Below are 26,137 nucleotides of genomic sequence, written 5' to 3' on the forward strand. Positions count from 1 at the left end.
TTTTGCTCCATTCCCCCTAGTCCTATCACTACCTGACATCCTGAAAAGTGCCTTACCAGCTTTCTTGTAGGCCCCCTTCAGATCCTCATCTTACACAGGAGCTAAAAGGAAAGGCCACTTAATAATTAGCTTTACTTTTATTTTATTCCTGCCAGAACAAGAAAACATTCAATGAAGGTTGATAATGCTTTTTTGGCAGCTTTTTTAAACCAAATTCAAGCTGTGCTACGCTCCTTCTATAAAACATCTGTATTGATACACAGAAAATCTTCTACCAAATACAGGCATCTCCAGTTTTACTTATGCAGCTTCTCTGCATTTTTGTCACAGTTTCTGGTTTTTACCTGAAATACCTTAGTTCATGTGAGCACTGTGTGTGAAAGTTTCCATATGACTAGCCAGGGATTCCCTTTTGTGCCTCCTGATGTGGTGGAGTCACTATCACTGGAGGTGTTTAAGAAGAGACTGGATGGGGTGCTTGGGGCCATGGTTTAGTTGATTCGATAGTGTTGGGTGATAGGTTGGACTCAATGATTGTGAAGGTCTTTTCCAACCTGGTTAGTTCTGTTCTGTTCTGTTCTGTTCTGTTCTGTTCTGTTCTATTCTATTCTATTCTATTCTATTCTATTCTATTCTATTCTATTCTATTCTATTCTATTCTATTCTATTCTATTCTATTCTATTCTATTTGTCTGCTATATTGGACCACTGCCAGTTCAGTGTGCTGCACTGGTTCCTTTTTTGGTCTCTCCAGAGGTGAAAACCACTGCTCCCTCCCAGAGATCAGCATCGAGCTAGGGTGAAAATTGATCACAGCATCTAAAAGTGTTCAATATACGTGCTGAACACTTGAATGTTTCCAAGAATGGGAGGAAGGTTTAGGGGGAAATTAGAAACCTCTTTCCAAGGCAAGAAAAGTGACTGAACCCTTTATCACTTCTTTTCATTTTCAGTATGTCCCACCACTCCCCTAAGCTCCAGAAAGTTTCTGTCATTTGTTTGTAAGCTGTTTGAAGGCATTTTTTAACAGAGTAATTATTAACCTCTTTCTATTTCAAAACCTGCTCTTTCAAAAAGGGTGTTTTGCTGGAGATGGAGTTATGTGACAGCTTTATTCAGCATGGCAAAGAGAACTTTCCAGAGTTTCTTTCTGAGGGAAGTAGGTTGCTGGAGGCTGCAGGAGGGCCTTCTGCCCCTTTGGTCAAGATTGGAGCTGAACAGGCTTCAAACAAAGCAGTTGGAGTGTTGCTGGGGGATGGCTGTGAAGATGATGTGCCTTGCAGAAGTGCTCAGGGACTAGGTTCAACCTCTCATTGCCAGCCCAGCACTGCAGTCTGCCAGCGTGGCAGAAAGAGCTTCCATCCTCTGTGGGCTCTCTGCTTTCCTTTCCCTCCTTGGATTCCCGCAGTGATGCCCTCTTGCAGGACACTGAGCAGGGACCCAGGTGAGCACTGGCTTCTGGGATGGGCCACCTGCCTCTGGGCAAACCCTTGAAGAAAGACCTCTGTGGAAAGACCTCAAGTGGAATCTCAGCATTTGTTTGTTTCTTTGGGGGAGACTGTGCACATACTGATTGATTATAAAATGATCAGATAAATTGTCCTTTCTCTCCCTTGTTGGGTGCATTAACTGCTGGATGAGTTTCAAAAAGCCCAGGATGAGAGTACAAGAAACAGTCAGGACAGGCCAAAACTGCCATCAGGAATTTCTGAAATATTCCTATGGGCTTTCCTAAGGGATGGCTCACTTTCCCAGGGGCTGCTGGAAACAGGCGAGCGTTCTGTCACATAATGTTCCCTCTCTAGGAAAACATTTGGTAGTAGTTTAAAAAAGAGGACATTACAGAGCTTAAATAAAGCCAAAGATGAATTTGGTGAACCCTGATGTTGTGCATACTTTACTTGGGAGACTTTTGAATTTCCAGTGCTGCTTGGAGTTGCTAGGCATAGATGCAGGGCTTCCAAGTCCTATTCAGGCATATTTGTTGGGGTGTTTATTTTTGTTTGGATTTTTTTAAGTTCTTACTGTGGCACTTTCAAGCACATTGTTAAACACAGCTCTTGTGTTCATCTGTATCAGCATGGTCATGGCAACTCACTAAGGTATCGCAGGATTTGGGGAATCATGAAATTAATGAAATCCAAATAATTATTTGAAAAATACATAATTTTGCCCTTTTTTTTTTTATTTCCCAAGGGTTATGTAGCCTTGTTTACCTCATAAGGAATAATTAAAACAAAACCCAACAAATTCATTAAAACTGGATTCTTTTTAAGGCTTTAAAGAGAGTCTTTAAGAAAATGTGAAATTCAGTGAAGGGTGTTATTCCATTCAGCAGGAGTGACTTCTGTCAGTATTAGTCTGGCTAAGTTAAGCTAAATGATTCTTGACATATGTATTGGGTTTTGTACAAAGTAAACAAATCATCTTTAATGGTAACTGGAAGATGTAACATTCGTCAATGGGCTACAATGACTGCTAACTCCCATGTGCACCTGGTTCAGCAGGAAAAGGAAAGGAAAAACATTCACAGGTGACAGGCAGTGCAGTGGTGTGTGCTGGTGTAGCTGGGTGGGCTCAGAGCTGCTCCCACCAGACTTACAGGCATCACCTCTGGTTCCATTTGAAACTCTGATTAATTATTTGTGCCAAAGCTAAGTACTGGGTGAATATTTTTCGGCTCGGTGATAGTACAGCCCTGAAGTGCTTTGGCAAGGAGAAGATGGAGTCTGCTATTTCTTCTGTGGGTAGTTGCTTTCTAGCTTGAACTATGCTCATGCAGCTCCAGCTAAAAGAGTTCAGTTTAAGTTGGCACACAGAAGTTCAAGTTAGCAGTTTATTTTAGCCTATAGACAACAGGAATATATTTCATAACTGCTCAATGCCAGTGTCTGGAGAGGTATCGGTAAAAGGACATGCTGCAAACAAGTTCATGTAGACATTTGGATAACTACAAAGACTTAAAAATGCAACAGCTCAGCAGGTGGCAATAAAAAATTGGGAATCTGTTGTTCAAACTCTTCTGGTTTATACTGTAAGATGGAGCAAGAACTGTCTTTATAGTTTTTGTTTGTACAGCTCTTGTCACAAAGATCCTGATCTGTGACCGGCTCTCTTATACATCACGATGATAGTCATTCATTATTAACAGAGAACAGAGAGGTGGGAACCTCCAATAGAGCATGAAACAAGCAAGTGGGGAAATGAAGATATCAATTATGTATCTGCTGTGTTGATGGTGCTCTTACAGTTGTTTTTCCTTGAGGGAAGAATCTTCTGGAAGAGCTGAGCATATTCTCAGTGCCTTCTCTGATAGGAAGACGTCTCCCCAGCCAAGGCATCACCAAGCCTTTTTTCCCTCCCAGAAGGACTTGATGCTTTGGTTGGCTCTGGGCTGGTACTTAGTTGTAAAAAGGGAGGGCTGTTGGCCCTCACACAAGGAAGCAAGATCCTAGTTTCCAAACCTACCTCTCTGAGTGCCTGCACCCCTGGGATGTACTACAAACAGTGTGTCATCCTGGTGCAATGAGATGCAGCGGAGCAGCTTTCTCATTTGCAGTTTGTTCCAGCTAAAGCTTTCTAGCTATCCATACCTTGCTTCCCTAAACACTGATTCCCTGGAAAAAAAAAAAGTTAAAAATGTGTACAAACACAGCCTTCAAATTTGCATAAAGATAGTACTATAATTCCACTGGGGATTGCTGCAGATTTATGATGCCCCCACCTTGGCTGATGGACTTGCATTTCTTGATTGTGTAGGAAAGGAAACATGCTGGTTTTTAAAGGTATGGCTGAATCCCATCACAAATTGGACACAGGCATGTCTTTTTATGTGAACATGCCCCTGATGAGTTTAAATTGGCAAAGAAAGAGCAAATATGTCAGCTTGTGCTTGATTTTCTCCACCACGGACCTAATCAAGATCAAGATGCAGGGAATAAAACAGCTGTTTGCTGTGTGGCCGGGAATGGAAAGAGTAATGAAACATGATACAGAATAAAAGTTAGCTGCAACTTGGCAGCTCACGTTTCCTTATAGCAAAAAAGATGACTGAGACTGTATTCAGAATTGTGATATTATAGGTGTAGCATGATAGGAACAGTTTTTGCAGGCTGTGGGTTTAGAGCTGACAAATTTTGACTGAGAGGAACTGCAATTAATTATTAATTCTGAGCGTGTTGGAGTTTTATTATTACTGTTTATCCAAGCTGGTATCTAGCAACAAAGACAAACATTCTAAAGGCAGTTAAAAACTGAACTTAAAAATAAACACAGTTTCCTCTACAAAGACTACAGAGCTAACAGCTTGTACAAACACTTGCAATGACAGCACCACTCAGAATTTTGCTGGTTGGATTTAAGTGTTCTCAACCTCCTTAGCAGGGTCCTGAGGCCAGCAGGGTTACCAAAAGAAACTATTTGCTTTGTGTTTGACTTAACACATGTTTGGACAAATGCAGTATGCTGTTTCCTGTAGTAGAAAAAAAGGTGTTGGAGTGGTGCCAATATACACGAAAATGTTGCTTTTAAAAGGCAAAACTGTGAGCTCCAGAATGTCCCGTATGGGGGATTTGAATGCATGACTGATCAAATAGCTCCTGAGTTTTTTTGTATGTAAATATTCTGATATTTGTAGATCAAGAGCAGCTTGTTATAGTACTTAAGCATGAGGGATGGGAGCCCACAAAACAAAACCTACTCAGATGTAGAAACACATTAATTGTGAAAGATCTGGTTAAAGATAATAAAGGGAAATGCACATATGTAATGTTCAGACAGAAGTGTATTTGGCATGAGTGCTGGGTAATCTGGAATGAATTGGGGTGGGATGGAAAGGAGATGTGTACTTCCTTCCCCAGCTTCCTTCATGTGGAAGAGAAAAATTGCTAATGATACTAGCACTTCAGGCAGTCTTTGCTTCAGTATTGGATGTGGTGAAGGGGTCAGGCTGTGCCACTGTGAGGAACAACTCTCACACCTGCTGACAATGAGCTCAGGTGCTGACTTCCTGGCAGAAGTCTTCCATCTCTTCCCAAACTTCTCATTCATCCTCTCTTGTTCTGTTCCTGCCTCAGCTCCATGGCGCACCATCTAGCTCAGCCTGGTCAGCAGAACTATTTGCCTGACCCTCCTGTGTCCGTAGTAGGAACTAACTTAGTTTTAAAAGCCTAAGCAAAAGGTTATTCTTTTTCTGACTTGGTGCAGTGATAAAGTACAACCTCACAAATGGTCATCATCATGATTGGTGCTTTAGCTAATGTTTGCACTGTGGTGATGTGAAAACAGGCTAAGATGACTGGAAGACCACTTGTGTGGACGGCATCTCTGTAAAGCCATACCTGTGCACTTTCTGCTGACAGCTTCTGGGAGCACAGCTAACAAGCTGTGGGGAAACACCTCTGTTTCCAGGTACACCGAGGAATGGTTGAAAGGCATCTGAGAGGGATCAACAGTTGGTCCTTTAGCCAGCGCTGTGAGGTGGGCAAAGTCAAGCCCTCCCTCAGGATGGTGTATGCTTCCAGAGGAACCAGCCAGATGAGATCTGAAGCAGCCTCAAGCTTGCAATTGCTTAGGTATGGAGAAGAGCTATGAACAGGTAACTTTGGCCATTTTTGATTGTTCTGCTAGATTTCTGACTCAGCTCAGACAGACAGTAAAGAGGACACAATCTCAGGCTGCACCAGGGGAAGTTTAGACTGGATGTTAGGAAGAAGTTCTACACAGAGAGAGTGATTGCCCATGGGAATGGGCTGCCCGAGGAGGTGGTGGAGTCACCATCACTGGAGGTGTTCAGGAGGAGATTTGATAGGGTGCTTGGTTGCATGGTTTAGTTGGTTGGGTGGTGTTCAATGATAGGTTGGACACGATGATCTTGAAGGTCACTTCTGGTCTATATTCTATTCTGTTCCGTTCCATTCCATTCCATTCCATTCCATTCCATTCCATTCCATTCCATTCCATTCCATTCCATTCCATTCCATTCCATTCCATTCCATTCCATTCCATTCCTTCTCAAGGCAAATGGACCTCTGAGAGGAGTCACAGGTAAGCAGGAGTTAGCAGCCTGACAGTATGAGGTCTACCCATCAGTTTGCACTAGACAACAAGGTCTGCATTCACCTCGTTTCCTTTGTTTGTTGTCCCCAAATTCATGTGGACTGTGTTTCTCATCTTGTCAAGTTTCTGGCAATGCCAAGGATGGGACATTGCAATAGGGCAGCAACATAGCATAACTACAGCTTGTCAGGATGAATTGACACTGGGAACCATCCCCCACCTTCCTTTGCCTCGGTGGGTACCACAGCTGCTAGGACAAGCCATCCAAGGGCTCCTGGCCTGTTTACGGGTCAAAGGCTTCCCTGGGACACACCTTGCTTGGTTTTGTCTCAGCATCCTACCTATTCATTTCTCTTAAAGCCTGTTTATTCTCACATAGGAGAGGAGCCACATGCTCGCTTCAGGGTTTTTTTCCACACTTTCAGCCGGTATCTGCTAGGAAGTTTTAACCACTTGTGTGTTGCTAAAAATATTTGTTGTGAACTTATTATACCTATTTTTCTTCTCCACGTTAAGGCTACGCCAAGAAAAGTCAGTAAGGAAATATTTCCAGGTCTGTGGTTCTGTTTTTAAAATGTGTTTTCTTAAAAATGTCATTGCAGACATTGGGATGGCATTTAACAAGTCCAAGTGCCGGGTGCTGCACTTTGGCCACAGCAACCCCATGCAGAGCTACAGGCTGGGGTCAGAGTGGCTGCAGAGCTCCCAAACAGAGAGGGACCTGGGGGTGCTGATTGACAGCTGCCTGAACATGAGTCAGCAGTGTGCCCAGCTGGCCAAGAAGGCCAATGACATCCTGGCCTGCATTAGGAATAGTGTGGGCAGCAAGAGCAGGGAAGTCATTGTGCCCCTGTACTCTGCATTGGTTAGGCCACACCTTGAGTACTGTGTCCAGTTCTGGGCCCCTCAGTTTAAGAAGGACATTGAAACACTTGAAGGTGTCCAGAGAAGGGCAACAAGGCTGGTGAGAGGCCTTGAGCACAAGCCCTATGAGGAGAGGCTGAGGGAGCTGGGATTGTTTAGCCTGGAGAAGAGGAGGCTCAGGGGTGACCTCATTGCCCTCTACAACTACCTGAAAGGTGGTTGTAGCCGGGAAGGGGTTGGTCTCTTCTTCCAGGCAACCAGCAGCAGAACAAGGGGACACAGTCTCAAGCTGCACCAGGGGAGGTTTAGGCTCAAGGTCAGGAGAAAGTTCTTCACTGAGCGAGTCATTCATCATTGGAATGGGCTGCCCAGGGAGGTGGTGGAGTCACTGTCCCTGGTTGTGTTCTAGAGGGGATTGGACGTGGCACTTGGTGCCATGGTCTTGTCATGAGGTCTGTGGTGACAGGTTGGACTCAATGATCTTCGAGGTCACTTCCAACCTTAGTGATACTGTGATACTGATACTGTGATACTGTGATACTGTTTTGGTTTTTCTGTCCTTTCACATCTCTGTGCCTGGATTTTTTCCTTCACCTCCTGCTTTCTTGTAGAACTTGCTTGCTCAAAAATTAGACTTTTGACCTGGTGTTTCATATATCTGGAAACCATAAATGTTTGGAAATGTTATATTTGCTGCTTTTCACTCAGGTATTACGAAAAACTGAACAGGCAGCCTGTGTTAAACCTATAGTCCCTTTCCTTCTGGTCAGAGCCAGCCGTGCTCGGGTCAGAGAGCAGATTTTTGGCCAGATCACTTTCAAACCTGTATAACGGGATTGCTGAACATTCACTGACTCCTTTCATAGGAAGCCCAAAGGATGGAAGTTAAACATTTATTTGAAGAAGAGGAAGTAGTGTAGGTGTACTAATAAGGACCCCATGATGCTAAAATGTAGACAATTAATTTACAAACATACTCGTGGGCATATTGCAAACGTAAGGTCAGGTTGTTATTTTATTCAGACCTTAAGCAGATGAGAAAAGAGGTGGTGTGATGGCATGGGTTTAACTGCAGTGCTTAATGTGCTGTAGAACCACCCCCAGTTCATATGCCAGTGTAGATAGAGCAGATGAGCTCTGCACAGGTTCCTGCATGAGAACTGTAATTCAGTCAGGCTGGGTTGCCCTGACTAGCTCTGTTCAGTCTGATATTTCCAGTGCCTCTACAGAGTGCCCTACAACTATAACTTTTATTTTTCTTTCTGTAAAATAACCCAGTGGAAGTGAACACTGTTCTGTGAAGTAACTGAAGCTGTGTGTTACAAGTGCATTACCTGCCTTTGGGTTGCAGTAGCAAGAGACAGCTCGTGGTAACTGATATGATAAAGTGATAGCCTGCAAGTTGATGAAACAACCAACAGCACTTAAGTTGATGTAGTTACTGTGACCAGAAAAAAATCCCAAACAACACTTAAGGTAACTAAAGCAAAACAGTCCTTTGTACTTTACCCCAGTGAAGCAAGAGCATGTCTGAAGCCATAAAGTTAACATGGTTTACTGTTTCCACGTGCAGTAGGAAACAAAGGTAAGATCCCCTCCTTGCTTGCTGGGATCTAGTGTCTTGGTAGGTGAGGGCTTCCTACTGAAGAGACAGGTAGCTAAATAAAACTCTTCCAGGTTCTGAGCAAGTTAATCTCAGATATATAGATAAGAGAGTGAAAACTAGAACAAATGCATGTGGAAGGCAGCACCATTCCTTGGGACTTTGCTCATGCTCCTCTTCTGCATACTACAGAAGAATACAGTGTGGCTGGGTCCCCCCTGAGCTGCATGGCTTTTGCTTTGAAAAATAGAGCCCTGTGCATTGTGCTATCACTTTCAGGGGGAGCATAGGCTCCCCTACTTCCCTTGTAAGTTCCTCTGTAACAGCATCTGTGCTTTTTGCAGAGCTCAGGTAGGGGCTTACCACAGGAGAATATGTCTTTTGAGTTGAATTTTCCACCCCTTGCAGTGTTTGACTTTCTGCAGCAAGGTAACGTTTTGCTCATGGCAAGATGGGAGTTAGGGAATTCTGACTCCTATATCTCTGGACTTTGGCATTGCTGGTCCATGTGTGTTACTCTGACAATGTGAAAGCATTTATACATATCTCCTTGTAGGAAACTGGAGGCATTCAGGCAGTTGTATCCATTTTTGCCATCGTTGTCCCAGGAGGATCCCCTCTGGCTCTTTCAAAGCAGCAGCCAGCATCTCTCTGAAGTAGTGGCTACCCAGCCTGTATAGTTCACCGCCAGCAGGAGGTCCAATTTACATTTGGCAATATTGCCAGTTCCATATGGAAACTACCATTCAGCTGCCTACATTTGAACTTCAGCTTTTCCCTTTCATTTAATTAAAACCCAATCAAGTCATGACAGAGTTTCCCTGAAGTGAAAATCCAGATGTATGGCAAGTGAAAGCATTCAGATGCCAGTTCATTGTGCTACTCAGAGGTATATTAGAGCTTTCCCGCTTGTCAGTTTATCCACTGGGAATTAGTTGCTTTTTCCCCTTACAAGTTAAAAAAGGGAAAAAGAAAAAACACCCATCTTCCCATCTGCTTCTGGTCAGGAAAAATTATATAACAATCCAGAATTTGAGATGTTTGTTGACAATGGCATTGATAGTGTCGGAATGACTTCTGATTTTTGTTGACCACATCACGTTTTAGGATGCAGTGTCTTGAATTTTTTTCCAGTAAGCTCCAGGAATAAGCAGTGTACCATACTCTTTAGTGAGCTGATGACTTATTGTTCTTGTCACTAAATGGGGATCATGTGGAGCTGCATAAACATGTTAATTTTGCTGGCATTAAAAACATGACTTGCCACTGTACCCTTTGGAGAGACTGTATAGAAGAATCATGGCACAGTTGGAATAGGTTTTGTGGTCTCTGTAAACCAACATGGGTTTTGTGGCATATCCTTGCAGGGCAACTGGGTGCAGTGAGAGGAAGAGACAGATGACTGGTAGTTAATAAGCATAGAAGTCATTCAGACCCAAATCCATCCATATGATAGCTTTGAAAAGAGGCTGATTCTCAAGTGATTTATGGTTACATGGGGCAATACCCTGAGTCACCTGTGTTCCAACAGAAAGGTTATTCTCACACACTTTAAGGGTGATGTGGTGGTACCATGCTAATACTGCAAGACACCCAATGCTAAGGCTAAAGTATTGGGTGGTGGTGCAACCTTAGTACCTCAATATCAGTGGAGTACTTATTTCTGTGCCTTTTCCCCTCTTGTATTCCCTAGCAATGGGGAGGAAGAGTCTGGAGGCAGACCTTGCCATTTTATGGCTGCTCCATACCTTGCTATATGACAAGGAGTTAGGGTGTTCTTTGAGAAGTGAAGGATAGCAGATTTCAACATTGTTTATTCAGGAAGGTTGAGCAGCCCAACTCTTCCACCTGCCTGGTGAATGCTCTAAACAAAACTGTGCTGATTTTGTGGACTCATCCAAGTTCAGGCACATGGTATGTGCCAGGCTGTGTGGCACCATCAGGTTCGTAGGTGGAGTGTCCTGGTGTCTTGGCTGCAGCTGTGAAGTTGATTTAGGCCACCTGCCCAGTCCATCCGCCAGCTCCTGCCCCATGCCACAGCCTGCTCCACCCAGCCCTGACACTTCAGTGCTTGTAGAATTGTGCTGAAGATTTAATCAGTGGCTGAGATTAAAAATAATCTTTTAAAAAAGGAAAGAGGACAGAAAGAGGGAGGCATTCCAGTCTGGATCATTCAGAGATCTACCTGTGATAAAACCCAGTGAACAGTCATGTGTTTTTACAACTGAAGGAGTGACATGGGGGTTTTTTAGGGTCAGGAATGAGCAGACACAGGTGCAAAGGGGAAACTTCCTAGACTGTCTTCATTGCCAAACCACTCAGCACAGGATGCTGTTAAACATACTGAGAGGTGCAGATTTCAGATAGTTTCAAAGTCATGAGTTATGGCATCTCTACCTTCAGAGTCAGAGAGAATCTGATCAGGGTTCCCGTGGCTCCCAATAGCACAACTTTTGATATATGCACAAAATTCTGCCTGATTTCTCTTCTTGGATATAGCCCTAAGTGCATTTTACTTCGGGCTCTTAATAATCCTTGTGAAAAGAATAAAGGAATCAAACTTCATTTATTAGCATTGATTCCACTGTTCTTGTTATCAGCAGTGATTTGCATTTTTCATATCATGTATTGATTTTCACCACGCAGCACAAAATTTTGTCCAAAACACCATTCAGATGCAGATTATTAAACAGCAATTCTATGAGATGTTCCCTACTAGATTACCACAGAGTCTGTCTGTCTCTTTGGGACCCAATGTAAATGTGGACTAGTGTGAGAAAGAAGCTTAAAAACTATTCAGATTCTGCAGAAAAATAGTTCTGTAGAATTCTCCTGCTGTAGGTAGCTACTTAATTACTTAAGTTTGACCTTTGTAATGTCGTCAAACTACTAGTAGAAAACTACAAGCAAGGAGTTTTGATCTGTTAACTACTAAAATGTGTTTCTGATAGAAAAAGAATAAGAGGGGTGTCATTGCATGAGGTGTTTTTCCCATAGATCTTGTATTACTCCTAGTATTCAGCCATGGGGTTAGGTTCTTCTGCTGGCTTTCCACTTTCACTGCCAAGAGTGAAAATACGAAGATGTAAAAACACCGAACAGCTTATGGCACAAATGGCCATGTTTTTCTGATTACCAATTTTAATTAAATTAAAGCTTTTAAAAACCACTCTTCCTGTGTTCCACATTGAAAGGCCTGGAATCAGCAGAATCACAGCTGTCTAGTTCAGAGGAATTTATATTAGACTTGCTTGAAATGACCTGGTGGGCAGTTTTCTGTTGTGCTTTGTTCTTGTAAAGTTAGTTGCAAAGTTCTTATGTGAAGAAGGTGTTATCTTGTGTCAGTGCTGACATAAATGTCTTGGTGCTGAAGTGTACTATGCCCCAGGCAAACTGGTAAGTTCACATGCCTGCTTCAGCCACCCATCATCTCTGGAGGTCATTCACAGCAGAAAGTCATCTCCTTGGCAGCTAGAAAGTAGTGTTACTTATCATAAATGGCCCTCCTAGCATGAGATGTGTTCAGGCATTTATGGGTTTGGCTGTTTATAGGAAGGTCAGGATCATCTATGGAGTGATCAGTCTTTGCTGTCTGTCCACAAGCTCAAGGAGAAGCTATCCTTTGTGTATACCTCATCTAGCTCACAGCTTGTGCCAGCATGATTTGGCTTTGGAGGGTCTCAGCATTGTTGTTGGTCTTACAGAGTAAGATCTCTTGGCATGACCTCAGCATGCATGGGTCATATACTTCTTGTCCTTCTTATCTACAATTTTATCCCTCAGATCTAAAATCTACACATAGGGCAAAGAACTGGAATGCATTGACATAAACTATGCATGTAGTATAGTCAAAAATACTACTGTGAAACTTAATGATGTTTACTGAAGGCAATGAAGTGACTCACTGGCTTTTTGAAGATGGTGAGAAGTAGGCAAGACTTCAAGATACTGTGCAAATAATAACAAAAACTACCAAGTTTCTCTTGTCTTGGAATGCTAAGGTGTTTCTTTTAGTGTCAGTGGATATGTATAACATTTATAATGATGAATACAAGGTCCATAAGCTCTCTGAAGTGAAAAATATACTGCTTTATTCTTAAATAGTACATGACCTATAAAGCAAATGGTGTAAATCTTAAACGTCAATTTCCTGCTGAGCGTTTCAAAGATGAGAAGTAATAGCTTCTAAAAAGATCTTTCCATAAATGCCCTGGAACATCACTGCTGAAAAGTGTGTTTTGTTTTGTTTATTTCCTAGGTGGCTTAGTAGTTGGTAAAATGTGCTACCTTATGACTAATTTTGAAAATGAATGAGTCCCTTTTCCCAGAAATACTTCTTAATCTTAGATTATTTCTAAAATCAATCTATGATGTTCAACCATGCTTATTCCTCCTTTCCAGATACATATTTGAGTGCTTCTTTCGAATCAAGGAACTGGTACAACATAAGTGGTTTAGTAAATTCCCAATTATGAGCACTTTCGGAGCTCATCAGATGGGCATAATGTTGAATCCCGTTTTCAAAAGTTGCACTCTTCCCAAACAGTTATTCTCTACTAAATGGGTCTGTTGTAGAATAGAATAGAATAGAACAGAATAGAATAGACCAGACCAAACCAGACCAGGTTGGAAGAGACCTTCAAGATCATCGTGTCCAACCTATCAATGAACACCACCTAATCAACTAAACCATGCAACCAAGCACCCTATCAAGTCTCCTCCTGAACACCTCCAGTGATGGTGATTCCACCACTTCCCCAGGCAGCCCATTCCAATGGACAATCCCTCTCTCTGTGTAGAACTTCATCCTAACATCAAGCCTAAACCTCCCCTGGTGCCGCCTGAGACTGTGTCCTCTTGTTCTGGTGCTGGTTGCCTGGGAGAAGAGACCAAACTCTGCCTGTCTACAACCTTCCTTAAGGTAGTTGTAGAGACCAATAAGGTCACCCCTGAGTCTCCTCTTCTCCAGGCTAAGCAACCCCAGCTCCCTCAGCCTCTCCTCATAGGGCTTGTGTTCCAAACTCCTCACCAACTTTGTTGCCCTTCTCTGGACACGTTCCAGCAAGTCAACATCCTTCCTAAACTGAGGGGCCCAGAACTGGACACACCTCCCTGCTCCTTCCTAAACTGAGGGGCCCAGAGCTGGACACACCTCCCTGTTGCTGCTGTCCACACTGTTCCTGATGCAGGCCAGGATGCCATTGGCCCTCTTGGCCACCTGGGCACACTGCAGGCTCATGTTCAGCCTACCATTCACCAGTACCCCCAGGTCCCTCTCTGCCTGGCTGCTCTCCAGCCACTCTGACCCCAGCCTGTAGCACTGCATGGGGTTGTTGTGGCCAATGTGCAGAACCCGGCACTTGGATGTGTTAAATCTCATGCCGTTGGACTCTGCCCATCTGTCCAGCCTGTCGAGGTCTCTCTGCAGAGTCTCTCTACCCTCCAGCAGATCAACTCCTGCCCCCAGCTTGGTGACATCCTCAAATTTACTGATGATCGACTCAATGCCCTCATCCAGATCATCATTTATCTCATTTGAAGCAAACAGACTTCTTTAGCTAGGAGTTAAATATATAAATTATATAAATATATACATTATGCATAAATATAAAAATAAATATATACATACATTTCTGAATGAATTACTTTTAACAGAGGGCAGAGCAGAGACTGATGCAAATCTACATTTCTCTGTGGGGAGCTACTGGAGCCATAATTCTCCTCCATTCCTGCTGGTAGGCACAGGAGGAAAAAAGAAAGAGAAGGCTTTTGTGGAAGTGGTTGCCTGCAAGAGACTGGACTCCACGACACAGGAGGGTTTGGAAAGATCTGTGCTCTAGTGTTTATAAAGACCATGCTGTGTATCACTAAAGTGCAAGCAATAACTCAGTCTTTCTGAGCTGTCAGAGGCAAGGAACTTGGGTCTTGTCTCACTGCCTCCAAGGGGCGAGTTGCTTTTCGCTCTACTGAGCTGATGGACTGCCTCTGCCAGTGAGATAATGCCTGGCTCCTGTCCCAGGACAAAACTCTTCAACCAGCAGATCTTAATCTCTTTTCTTCAGCACTTCACTTCTGATTCCATGAATTTACTACCACAGATTTCACAGAGCATCTGTGTCTTTCCATGTCCCTTAGCACCATTGGAATCTTGATAGGGAGGGACCTTGGAAGGTCACTCACTCCAGTCCCTCCCTCAGAGTAGGACTGTGACTGAAAGTAGGTGAGGTCAGCCCTGGTGTGTCTGGCTGAGCCTCCAAAACCTCTCAAGACCTGCTTCAGTGTTGCAGCACCCACATTTTGGAAGTGCTTTCCTTATGTCTCACCTAACTCTTCCTGGCTGCAAGCTTGCCCCTTCTTACATCAACTGGAATTGCCAAAATGAATTCAGATCTTTTACTTTTGTAACTCCCTTAGATCCACAGTTCCATTTTCTGTATTCCATGTTCCATAGGCAGTGTTTGTAAGCTTAGACAAAAGGGTAATCCCTAAATCCAGACAAGGCACACCTGCAGGGATCCTTCTGCTGTCCCACACCTCTCCCTTTCTGCAGAGCTGCTTGCTGCCTTTGGTAATCCTCATCTTTCATCCAGCTTTTCTGAGTCTGTGTGGCATTTATTTATTGATTTTAAGGGAGTCTCAACTTAAACCTTCCTGAAGGCTACCCTGTTCTCTATGGTGCACAGGTAAGGAAGCTGGGGTTTTGTGCTTGTGCTGGAAGTAGGCATAGCCAAGTCCTTACCAGAATCTTAGCTTTGTATGATTAAAGTCCATTTCCATGCTTTTCTTCTGTCTTATCTCCATGTTACAGAACAGAAAATACCCAGGGAAAATATTTAAACCCTTGAACTCCGATGCATCTGAGCAACAGTAATTTATCCTGGAGTTTTCTGTCTCTTCATTCCATCTCTCTGATAGTACAGAATTTATTACATTTTTATGGCACAACTCACTTATTGATTTAAATGCTATCTCTGCTTTTAACTCCATAGATAAAAATGAAGTTATACAATGGATCTTCTTTTTCCCCAGTACTTAATTTCATTGGAAATGAAGTGTCTTGGACTGTGTTTGCATTACATCAGCCTTCTCACAGAAAAGATTTTATTTCTTTATTTTTTAGCATCCTGGATCAATCTGGAGTGTAGGACAAATATAGGACTCATTAAATGCCATTTGTCTGAGAAACACAATAATAAGATTGCACCATGATGTTATATGTCTGAATATGTAGCTTTTTAGCAGCTAGGACACAGGACCAGGATTCAGGGAACCATTTTGCAGTTACAAAATTAGGCACTTAACAATTCTGTGCCTCACATTTTCCATCTGTAAAATGGGGACAGTGATATTTCCTTCCTTGAATAGCACTTTCTGATTTAATGATCTATGATTATCGTTATTACTGTTCAGAGTAGCATCAACTCTGTTCCGAGTTGGTTATAATTAGAATGTTTAGATGAATGAAAACAATTACAGAGCCTGTAGGCCACAAACATTTAAGCCTGTGATTAATTTTGTGTACATAAGTAATCATAGTTGCTTCACTGAAGCTGCTTATGTGAATAAAAATAAACACATTTTACGTGTTTGCAGCACCGTGAGTGGAAGGGTCTAAGAAACCTCAGTTCTCAAATAGAATTAAATAGTTGCAAATTTCTCAGTTAAAATTCCAGGAATGTATTTTAACTGTAGGCTATGATATGTTGCAGCATGAGTTTTAATTTTGTTCACAACACTTGGTGTTGCAGCCGTTGAGCTTTCCTATCACTCAATATGATTTTGCAGAAAAGTAATCTTTCTTTAACTTTCTTGCCACAGTTCAAAAGATTATGGTTAAATACATTTTGTTAATAAGAAGGCTGACTCATGACAGGCTGCACTGTGAATGGCTGGTTACCAGTGATATCAAGCAGACCTAATTCCATTCCGCTGCCAGAACAGGGTTTTTTTGGGAGCTCATTTAAGAAAGGATTAGTTTCACTCAAATAGTTTATGCTTTTACATTGCAAGGGGTTTGTTTTCTGTGTGATGACAGCTAGTTATTCAGCTTTACCACAGATAGGGAAAAGTCACTGAAGTATATGTTGAAAGAAATTCTCTAGTAGCTATGGAAAAGCGCAGAACTGTGCAGAAGTGTCAGATGTGTGTCATAAGAAGCAAGTTCTGGCTGTCTGCAGTTGTGGTGCTAAGTGGCAAGGCTAGCTAGGGTGGGAACTGGTTTGTGATCATGGGCTGCAATCACATGCCCCTTGGCTGCCTTCTGGAACAGAAAACATGTGGACCCACACACAGCCTGTTGGAATCTGTTAGTGGAAGAGTTCATCTGTTTGGTACTATTTTCTTTTCCATCCTTCAGTTACCTTTACTTTTCTTGTTTACACAGTTGATGGTTTGGATAAGGCTTCAATCGCTAACTCGGATGGGCCAGCCCCAGGATCCCAAACACCTCCGTTCAAGAGGAAGGGTAAACTTTCCACTATTGGCAAAATCTTTAAACCTTGGAAATGGCGGAAGAAGAAGACCAGCGACAAATTCAGAGAAACGTCAGCAGGTATGCATGTGGCTCTTGGGTGGCGAATAGTGGAAAACACTCTGATGGCTTTGCTGCAGAGTAATACTTGAAAAGCTCTTGGACCTTGTTAGATGGCAGGGATTATTTAGACAGTACTTGACATGTAGAAAAACAGTTTGATCCTTGGCAGGGAAAAACCTACCCTTGTTCAGTTTCTGTCCTGAGCCTACCACCAAAAATATTCAGGTTTTGCTTACGGTACGTTCTATGTGATACTCTTTTGATGTTGGCAGTACTCTTTTGGTTTTTTTCTCAATTAAGGAATACTAGGCTCTGTATTACAGATTCTCAGGTATGCTGGAAAAGTCTCTAATGTCCTCCCAATAGTCCGTGACTTGAATAATGAAACAAACCTTACTGACATGGGGCCACAAGTTCTGTCTGTTCAGAGGGGAGAAGCAGGCCTGGCTGTGCTCAGCAGAAGAATGAGAATTGGTTTTGTGACCACTGCCTTCACGCAGGTTGCTCTGCCCCATCACTCCCCCACTGGCAAGGCTTGAAGAATGGTCTGCAATAAAATGTTGTGATTGAATTATTTCTGCTGAAAGTGAGGAGTATTGAGGGCTGCAATTCAGTTGGCTAAACACAGTTGCAAGATGGAACCTGAGATGCTCTGAGGTGTCTTGACTGCTCTTCCAGAAGGTTCTGCATCATATCTTCCATTGGTGTGCAGACATCTCCAAAACCTAGGAACATCTCAAGTGTCTGTAGGCACCCATGTTTAGGAAACTGAATGCTACCCTGCATATGTGTGTGTGTGTCTTTGTGTGTCACATCTCTGGCCAAGCTTTCTTCAGAAAAAAACCCAAACACTTGGTTTGGGATTCAGACATTTGATGCTGTGCTGCATCAGAGTCCCGTGAGCATCTATGAGCAATTTGCATTCGTTACCACAGTGCAAGTTTTCTGTCCCCTGTCTTCCATGGCTCTGGGCAATAAACCAAATACTAATCTCCAAAAGTGATTCTAAAGTAGTTCCTAAAGTAGACTCTCCTGAAGTCTTAGGAATACAGCGCTTGGCATTTTAAACCCATAGCAACCACTGACAATTGCAACAAGGAACTCTCTGGTTTTGCAGTGTAACTTCTAAAACAGGCTTTATTTACACAAAAGGTAAAAAGCAGCTATCTTCTCTGGTGTTTTCATCACTCCAGATACCAAGTGAAATGTTGGACAGTCTTATTGAGAACTTCAATTCCTTTTCTCAGTCTCTTTTTTCTTTCTTTTTGTTTTTTTAGTTTTTCCTGGTTACCTTACAGCCAAATCTCCCCAATTTCTTCCACTACTGCAATCAAAAAAATCCCCTCAGTGTGCTTTCTCCTTCATTGCATCTGGTTTCCTTTAGCTTCCCCAGTACTTTTATCATGTTGCTAGAACGAAGTTATTTCTAGTTAATGACCCCTGAATGTTCAGCAGCTGCTCTTGGACAGGTATGTGATTTTGTATGCAATGAATTCTCAAGAATAATCACTGTTCATAAGGTATGTGTACAGAGATTCTCCAAACTGTCATAACATATGTTAACATCAGCATGTGTTAAACTGTTATGCCACTACATGATAGTGCCTATGCCATTTGGAAGTTATATTTTACAGATCAGTGTCTGGTTAATTAATGTTAAATACGTTATTTATGAATACAGTATTTCTTATGCTGTGCTATCTATCTTCAGAGGGCATCAATCCAGTTGTATGATACCAAGAAATCCAGCAAAATGTAGTAAGAGGTAGCTTTTACTTTTTCTGCAGGGTTACCACTTGGGTTTCTGTCCTGGCATTGTGAATACTATCAATTGAGCCAGCAGTGTACCCAGCTGGCCAAGAAGGCCAATGGCATCCTGGCCTGCATTAGGAATAGTGTGGGCAGCAAGAGCAGGGAAGTCATTGTACCCCTGTACTCTGCTTTGGTTAGGCTGCACCTTGAGTCCTGTGTCCACTTCTGGGCCCCTCAGTTTAAGAAGGACATTGAAACACTTGAATGTGTCCAGAGAAGGGCAACAAGGCTGATGAGAGGCCTTGAGCACAAGCCCTATGAGGAGAGGCTGAGGGAGCTGGGATTGTTTAGACTGGAGAAGAGGAGGCTCAGAGGTGAACTCATTGCCCTCTACAACTACCTCAAAGGTGGTTGTAGCCAGGAAGGGGTTGGTCTCTTCTCCCAGGCAACCAGCAGCAGAACAAGGGGACACAGTCTCAAGCTGTGCCAGGGGAGGTTTAGACTCGAGGTGAGGAGGAAGTTCTTCACCGAGCGAGTAATTCGTCATTGGAATGTGCTGCCCAGGGAGGTGGTTGAGTCACCGTCCCTGGAGGCATTCAAGAGGAGATTGGACTTGGCACTTGGTGCCATGGTCTAGTCATGAGGTCTGTGGTGACAGGTTGGACTCGATGATCCTTGAGGTCTCTTCCAACCTTAGTTATACTGTGATACTGTAATAAAGTGCACTGAAGTAGAGAAAAAACCAGACTTGCTCTTTTGGATTACATCTTAACATTTAGACAACCTGATTTTATGTATTTCTTTTCATTTCACCTGTGGTCTTGCAGCACTGTAATATAGACCTCTTTGTCTTCTTTCAAATGTAGAGCTTCGTTTTGTGATCAGTCTTCTCCTGAAAGTGGGAGAACACCAGTGTGCAAACAGAAGCTGATGAAAGTTCTCCTAAGGGATTTGTATGCTCTATTTTTAATAAGGTTTTATTTATTTAGGAGTTATTATACAACCATAGTGACAAAGGGAATTAATTTCATGTTTTCAAAACTTTTGTGTTATTTAGTACATTCAGTATATGAGCATGTATTCGTGTGTCCCAGTTTATATGCATTTTGTCAGTCATCACAATATTTAGTGCCTTTTCTTTTTCCTTAAAGTGAAACACTGGGAGTTATATAATATCTGAAAATCTTGACTTTCACCTCAAAAATAGCAAGACTAAGCTGGGGAGATGAAAAGAAAGTAAATCTGAACAATGTGGGTTGTAAGAGTTCTAAAAATAAATGAAAGGTTCCCAAATTATTTTCCACCTAAATTTCATATGAGAGTTTTACCCCTTGTGACTCTCTAAGATGTAACCTACAAATTCAGGTGTTTGACTATTTGAAAGTGGCACAAGAATAGTTCCCAGAGCTTTTCTGTTGAGAAAGAAGAATGAATTTAAGTAATGACTACTCTCCACAGAGTGACTATTTGAAGTACCTCTTCAAGGCAAACGTAGTTTATAGTCTTGCTTAGGCATTACTGGTATTTACCCTTGTATCTACATACAAGATGTTTTCTCTGTCTACTTTCTGACCTATGTCAGCAACCTGTTATAGGCTAGACATGGCTTTCACTCATGCTGGTTGCCCAATAGTGGTACTTGTGGTGCTCATGGGAATGGATCAGTTGTGTTGACTTCCAGTGCCTCCTGCAGTTCTCCCTCTATCTGAGCCTGAAATACAGATGACCTTACCATGTGTATGTAGGAAATAATAGGGATAAATCATACTGTTCCTTAGTGCTAAGGGTAAAGGTTGTGTCTCCAAAATCCCAGAAACAGAGAGAGTGCTGGCCTCAGCTGCACCAGAAAAAAGCTATAGCTTTTCAGTGCACATCAGGTTAGCTTGCAGTGGAAGCATATCATTACCTGCTTGAGGATTATTTCACTGTCAGGAAACAGTGTATAGGGAGCTACAGGGAGATAACAATTTTCTTTATATACATACATATATATATATATAAAATAAATATAATGTAATTTTTTTTCTTTAAACTATATACATGAGTCTATATGTGGGTCTGGATGTCATCTACCCAAGGGTCCTGAGAAAACTGTCAGAAGTGCTCAGCAAGCCATTTCCCATCATTTACCAGCGGTCCTGTCTACAAGAAGGGCCGGAAGGAGGACGCAGGGAACTGCAGACCTGCCAGTCTGTCCTCAGTGCCAGGTCATAGATCAAATCATCTTAAGTGCCATATGTAGCATATGCAGGGCAGTTAGGTGATAAGGTCCAATCAACATGGGTTCATGAAGGGCAGGTCCTGCTTGACAAGCATGATCTCCTTCTGTGACAAGGTGACCTGCCTAGTGGATGAAGGAAAGGCTGTGCACGTTGTTCACATGGACTTCATTAAAGCCTTTGACACTATCTCCCACAACATCCTAGTGGAGAAACTGGCTGTTCGTGGCTTGGGTGAGTGGATGCTTTGCTGGGTAAAAAAATTGGCTGGATGGCCAAAGAGTGGTGGTGAACAGAGTTAAGTCCAGTTGGCAGCCAGTCACTAGTGGTGTTCCCAGGGATCAGTTTTGGGCCCAGTCTTGTCTAGTATTTTTATCATAGAATCATATAATGGTAGGGGTTGGAAGGGGTGTATGGAGATCTAACCCCTAGGTATGCCTAGATCAGGTTGCACAGGAACATGTTCAGGCAGGCTTTGAAAGTCTCCAGAGAAGGAGACTTCACAGCCTCTCTGGGCAAGTTGTTCCAGTGCTCTACCACCTTCAAATAAGTTTCTCCTTAAACTCAATTGAAACCTCCTGCCTTCTAGTTTGTATCTGTTGCCCTTTGTCCTATCACTGGGCACCCCAGAAAACAGCCCAGCCCTGTTGCTGTGACCTTCCCCTTTTAGATACTTATATGAGTTTCTAATGTTCCCTCTCAGTCTTTGCTTTTACAGGCTACAGAGCCCCAGGTCTCTATGCCTCTCCACGTAAGAGAGATGCTCCAGTCCTCTAATCATCAACAGCACCCTCCATTGGACTCTCTCCAGGAATTCCCAGTCCTTCCTGAACTGGAGACCCCAGTATCTGAAGGGGGCCTACAGGAAGGCTGAGGAGGGACTTCTCAGGATCTCAGGTAGTGATAGGACTAGGGGGAATGGAATGAAGCTGGAGGTGGGGAGATTCAGGCTGCATGTGAGGAGGAAGTTCTTCACCATGAGAGTGGCGAAGCCCTAGAATGGGTTGTCCAGGGAGGTGGTTGGGGCGCCGTCCCTGGAGGTGTTTAAGACCAGGCTGGATGAGGCTCTGGCCCATGGCAGAGGGGTTGGAACTAGATGATCCTTGTGGTCCCTTCCAACCCTGACTGATACTATGATACTATGAACTGGACACAATACTCTAGGTGTGGCCTCACCAGGGCAAAGTACGGGGAAGGCAACCTGCTTTGGTCTCTTGGCCACATTCCTCTTAATGCACCCCAGCATACCACTGGCCTTCTTGGCCACAAGGGCACTTTTCTCACTACTGATGAACCTGTTATCTACCAGAACTCCCAGGTCTTTCTCCACAGAGCTGCTTCCCAGCAGATCAATCCCTAACCTGTCCTGATGCTTGTAGTTTTTCTTCCCCAGGTGCAGGACTCCACACTTGCCATTGCTGAATTCCATGAGGTTCTTCTCTGCCCAACCCTCCAGCCTGTCCAGGTCTCACAGAATAGTACCACAGCATTCTGGCACGCCAGCCTGTCCTCCCAGTTTTCTGTCATTAGCAAGCTTGCTGGGAGTACACTTTGTCCTTTCATTCAGGTCACTAATGAATATGTTGAACAAGACTAGACCCAGTACTTACTCATGGGGAGCACCACCAGCTACAGACCCCCCGGCTGGACTCTTTGTTGTTCACAACCCTTTGTGCTCTGTTGTTCAGCCAGTTCTCAATCCACCTCACTGTCCATTCATCTAACCCACACCTTCTAAGGGCATCAAGTGCACCCCCAGTAAGTTTGCAGATGACATTTAAGTTGGGAGGGAGTTTTGATCTGCTTGAGGGTAGGAATGCTCTGCAGAGGCACCTGGACAGGCTAGATCAGTGAGTTGAGGTCAGTTGTTTGATGTTTAACAAGGCCAGGTGCCAGGTCCTGCACTTGGGTCACAGCAACCCCATGCAATGCTACAGGCTTGGGGGAGAGTGTCTGGAAAGCTACTTGGCAGAAAAGGGCCTGGGTGTGCTGGTTGAAAGCTGGCTGAACATGAGCCAGCAGTGTGCTCAGGAGGCTAAGGAGGTCAGTGGCATCCTGGCTTGTATTTGGAACAGCATGGCCAGCAGGAGTAGGGAAGTGATCATGCCCTTGGACTTGGCACTGGTGAGGCCACACCTTGAATACTATGTTCAGTTCGGGGCACCTCACTGCACAAAGGACATTGAGTTGCTGGAGTGTGTCCAGAAAAGGACAACAAAGCTGGTAAAGGGTCTTAAAAGGAGCAGTTTAGGGAACTGGGATTGTTTAGTCTGCAGCAGGCTGAGGAGAGATGTTACTGCTCTCTACAGTTATCTGAAAGGAGGCTGTAGTGAGGTGAGAGTGTTGGTCTCTTCTCCCTAGTATTGAGCAAAATGGTGATCAGGCTTGCAGTAGGCTGCCCAGGGACGTGATGGAGTCAGGATTGGTTGAGTTACCATCTCTGGAGGTGGTACATGGCACTTTGGAACATGCTTTAATGGATACAGTGGTGTTAGTTTGACTGTTGGACTCGAACTTAGAGGTTTTTTCCAACCAAAAGGATGCTACAGTTATACATGCATACAGAATATGGGATCACATTTGTGTATGTGCTTTGTGTGAGTTCAGTTTGAAGTGAAAAGCAGTTTGGATTGCATTCATCCTACTTCACACAGTAGTTTCCAGGGATGGGTGTGCCCTTGCACAAGTGCTCTTGTGGCCAAGAAGGCCAATGGCATCCTGGGTTGTATTAAAAGGGCTGTAGTTAGTAGGTTGAGAGAGATTCTCCTCCCCTCCTACTCTGCCCTGGTGAGGCTGCATCTGGAGTATTTCACCCAGTTCTGGCCCCCTCAGTTCAAGAAAGACCTCAGGGAACTGCTTGAAAGAGTCCAGCACAGAGACACAAAAATGATTAAGGGAGTGGAACACCTTCCTTATGAGGAGAGACTGAGGGAACTGGGTCTCTTTAGTTTGGAGAGGAGGAGACTGAGGGGTGACCTTGCTAATGTTTATAAGTATGTAAAGGGTGAGTGTCAAGAGGATGGAGTCAGACTCTTCCGGATGATGCAATGGGCTTCAAGGGGCAATGGGCGGAAGTTGAGGCATAGGAAGTTCCAAGGAAACATGAGGAATTTTTTTCCCCCTGTGAGGGTGATGGAACACTGGAACAGGCTGCCCGGGGGGTTGTGGAGGCTCCCTCTCTGGAGATATTCAAAACCTGCCTGGATATGTTCCTGTGTAATCTGGTATAGGTGATCTTGCTCTGGCAGGGGGTTAGACTAGATCTTTTGAGGCCCCTTCCAACCTCTAACATTCTGTGATTATGTGGGGGGGATAAAAAAATATTTATCCTTGTATTTCTTGAGGAAACAGACCTAAGGCCAAGAGAGACTGAGAGAAAATGCATTTACTTGGCAAATTGCCCCTTGTTGCATGCTAACTGTCACAGGGGAAGAAACTTGAGAAAGAAATGGGAAAGCATCCCTGCAAAATAAAAATCTTACAGGAAATCCTCTTCCTCATCAGAGCTGTATTTACACTACAGAACAGGAGCCGCATGTGTGTGTATGCAGTTGTGTCTGCCTGCATCTTACATGCAGGAAGCCCACTTCCTGGCCTGAAACCATGGGAGACAGTACAACGATTGTCGCATTTATTTCCTATTCTCTTAACAGGGTATGCAGCTGAAGAAAGAGTTTCTTCTAAGACAGAATGCAAGCTATTGGGAAGAACTCTTTACTACTTTCTCTGGGTTTTCAATAGGCTTTTTGAAATAGGTCCTTGCTACTGCCTTGCCAGGTCGTGTACCATGCAGTGCTTTCACAAGAACTCATGTGACTCTCATGTTAGCAACCAAAAGATGTTCATAACCAGCAAATACCATGAATGTCAAAGAAAAGAAAAAAAAGATGCAGGACTACATGTTGGAAGTATTTGTGCCAGTGTGGGAAGGATGATCGGCATTCAGCAACATATTTTCCATCCTGTATCTCAGAAAATCTGTTCTCTGGGCACTGGCTGTATACTTTGTGCCTAGAGGGCTTTCAAAATTAAGTAAAACCAAATAATTGAAAATGGCATCATCTCAAGGGTTTCTCCCCTCCACAATGTTTTGCTGTGAAGGAAAAGGCAGCAGTTTGTGTCTTGGCACGAGGTAGATGCCACTTCAAAGCTCCACTGCAAGAGTATGTGCAGACAGGGAGCAGAAAGCAATTCTGGCTCTTAGTAGGTCAGAGAAAAATTAAAAATCATATTTCTCCCAAGCTTCTGTTGGAAGAGCAAAACCAAAGACTGGAGAATGTCCAGGATCTCACAGTACTCTCTGAGTCAGAAAAAGGTTTTAAAGTCTGCCTGAGGTTTGTAGCTGCTTCGAGTCACTAAGCAGTCTATTGAGGAAGTAGGGAGAGAGGAAGGGATGCAAAGTGCTTTCTGAGCTAAATGAGCTATGTTCCTTTAGCTATCAGCTAAAAATACAAATCTTTGTGGGACCCTTTGGACAGGTAAGATATACTCAAGTAAATGAGTGCTGTGTACAATATGATAAATTTACAGGCTTTCTAACAGTCTTGAAGTCAGGGCAGGTTTGCTTTTGACTGCAGGAGGAAAGGATTTTGACATGGGATTTTTTGAGTTTGCTGGAGTACAATGTCTGAGAGAGGGGCCTGCCTCACTTGAGCCTTCTGCAGCAGGAAGGACCAATAGCCAATTTCACTCACAGTCAGGACCAGCTTGTTTGTGTAACTGATCTTATTACATGTGTATATACAGATGGAGACATTACTTCAGTTCTGTTATTCTTTAATATTATAACCAACCTGTTGCTATTAATGTTGAAATGTTGCATATACTTTTGTATATACACCTACATATATATCATATATATCACAGACATATGCAAAGATATATATATTCACAGCATGCATATGATACCTGCATATGACACGAGAGATTTGCAGTAATAACATCAAGTGGTCACTTCACAGGATCACAGAATGCTGGGGATTGGAAGGGACCTCCAGACATAGTCCAGGCTGCCCTACAAAACAGGACCACTTAGGACAGGTCACACAGGAACTCATCCAGGCAGATTTAGAGAAGGAGCCTCCACAACCTCTCTGGACTGCCTATTCC

The 26,137-nt window shown here is 43.3% G+C and overlaps 1 protein-coding gene across 5 annotated transcripts in view; it reads left to right on the top strand.

Moving 5' to 3' along the window:
• Positions 1–26,137, top strand: part of PHACTR2 (phosphatase and actin regulator 2) — a 157,165-nt gene that overhangs the window by 82,246 nt on the left and 48,782 nt on the right. For all 5 annotated transcript variants that reach the window (XM_068150927.1, XM_068150961.1, XM_068150936.1 and 2 more), the window contains exon 2: positions 16,908–17,075. In XM_068150927.1, the coding sequence (XP_068007028.1) occupies positions 16,908–17,075 (168 nt within the window). The remainder of the gene's footprint in view (positions 1–16,907; positions 17,076–26,137) is intronic.

This window comes from Melanerpes formicivorus, unplaced genomic scaffold (assembly GCF_026170545.1).
Source record: "Melanerpes formicivorus ecotype bairdi unplaced genomic scaffold, bMelFor1.0.p_v2 SCAF_2, whole genome shotgun sequence".
NCBI lineage: Eukaryota > Metazoa > Chordata > Aves > Piciformes > Picidae > Melanerpes > Melanerpes formicivorus.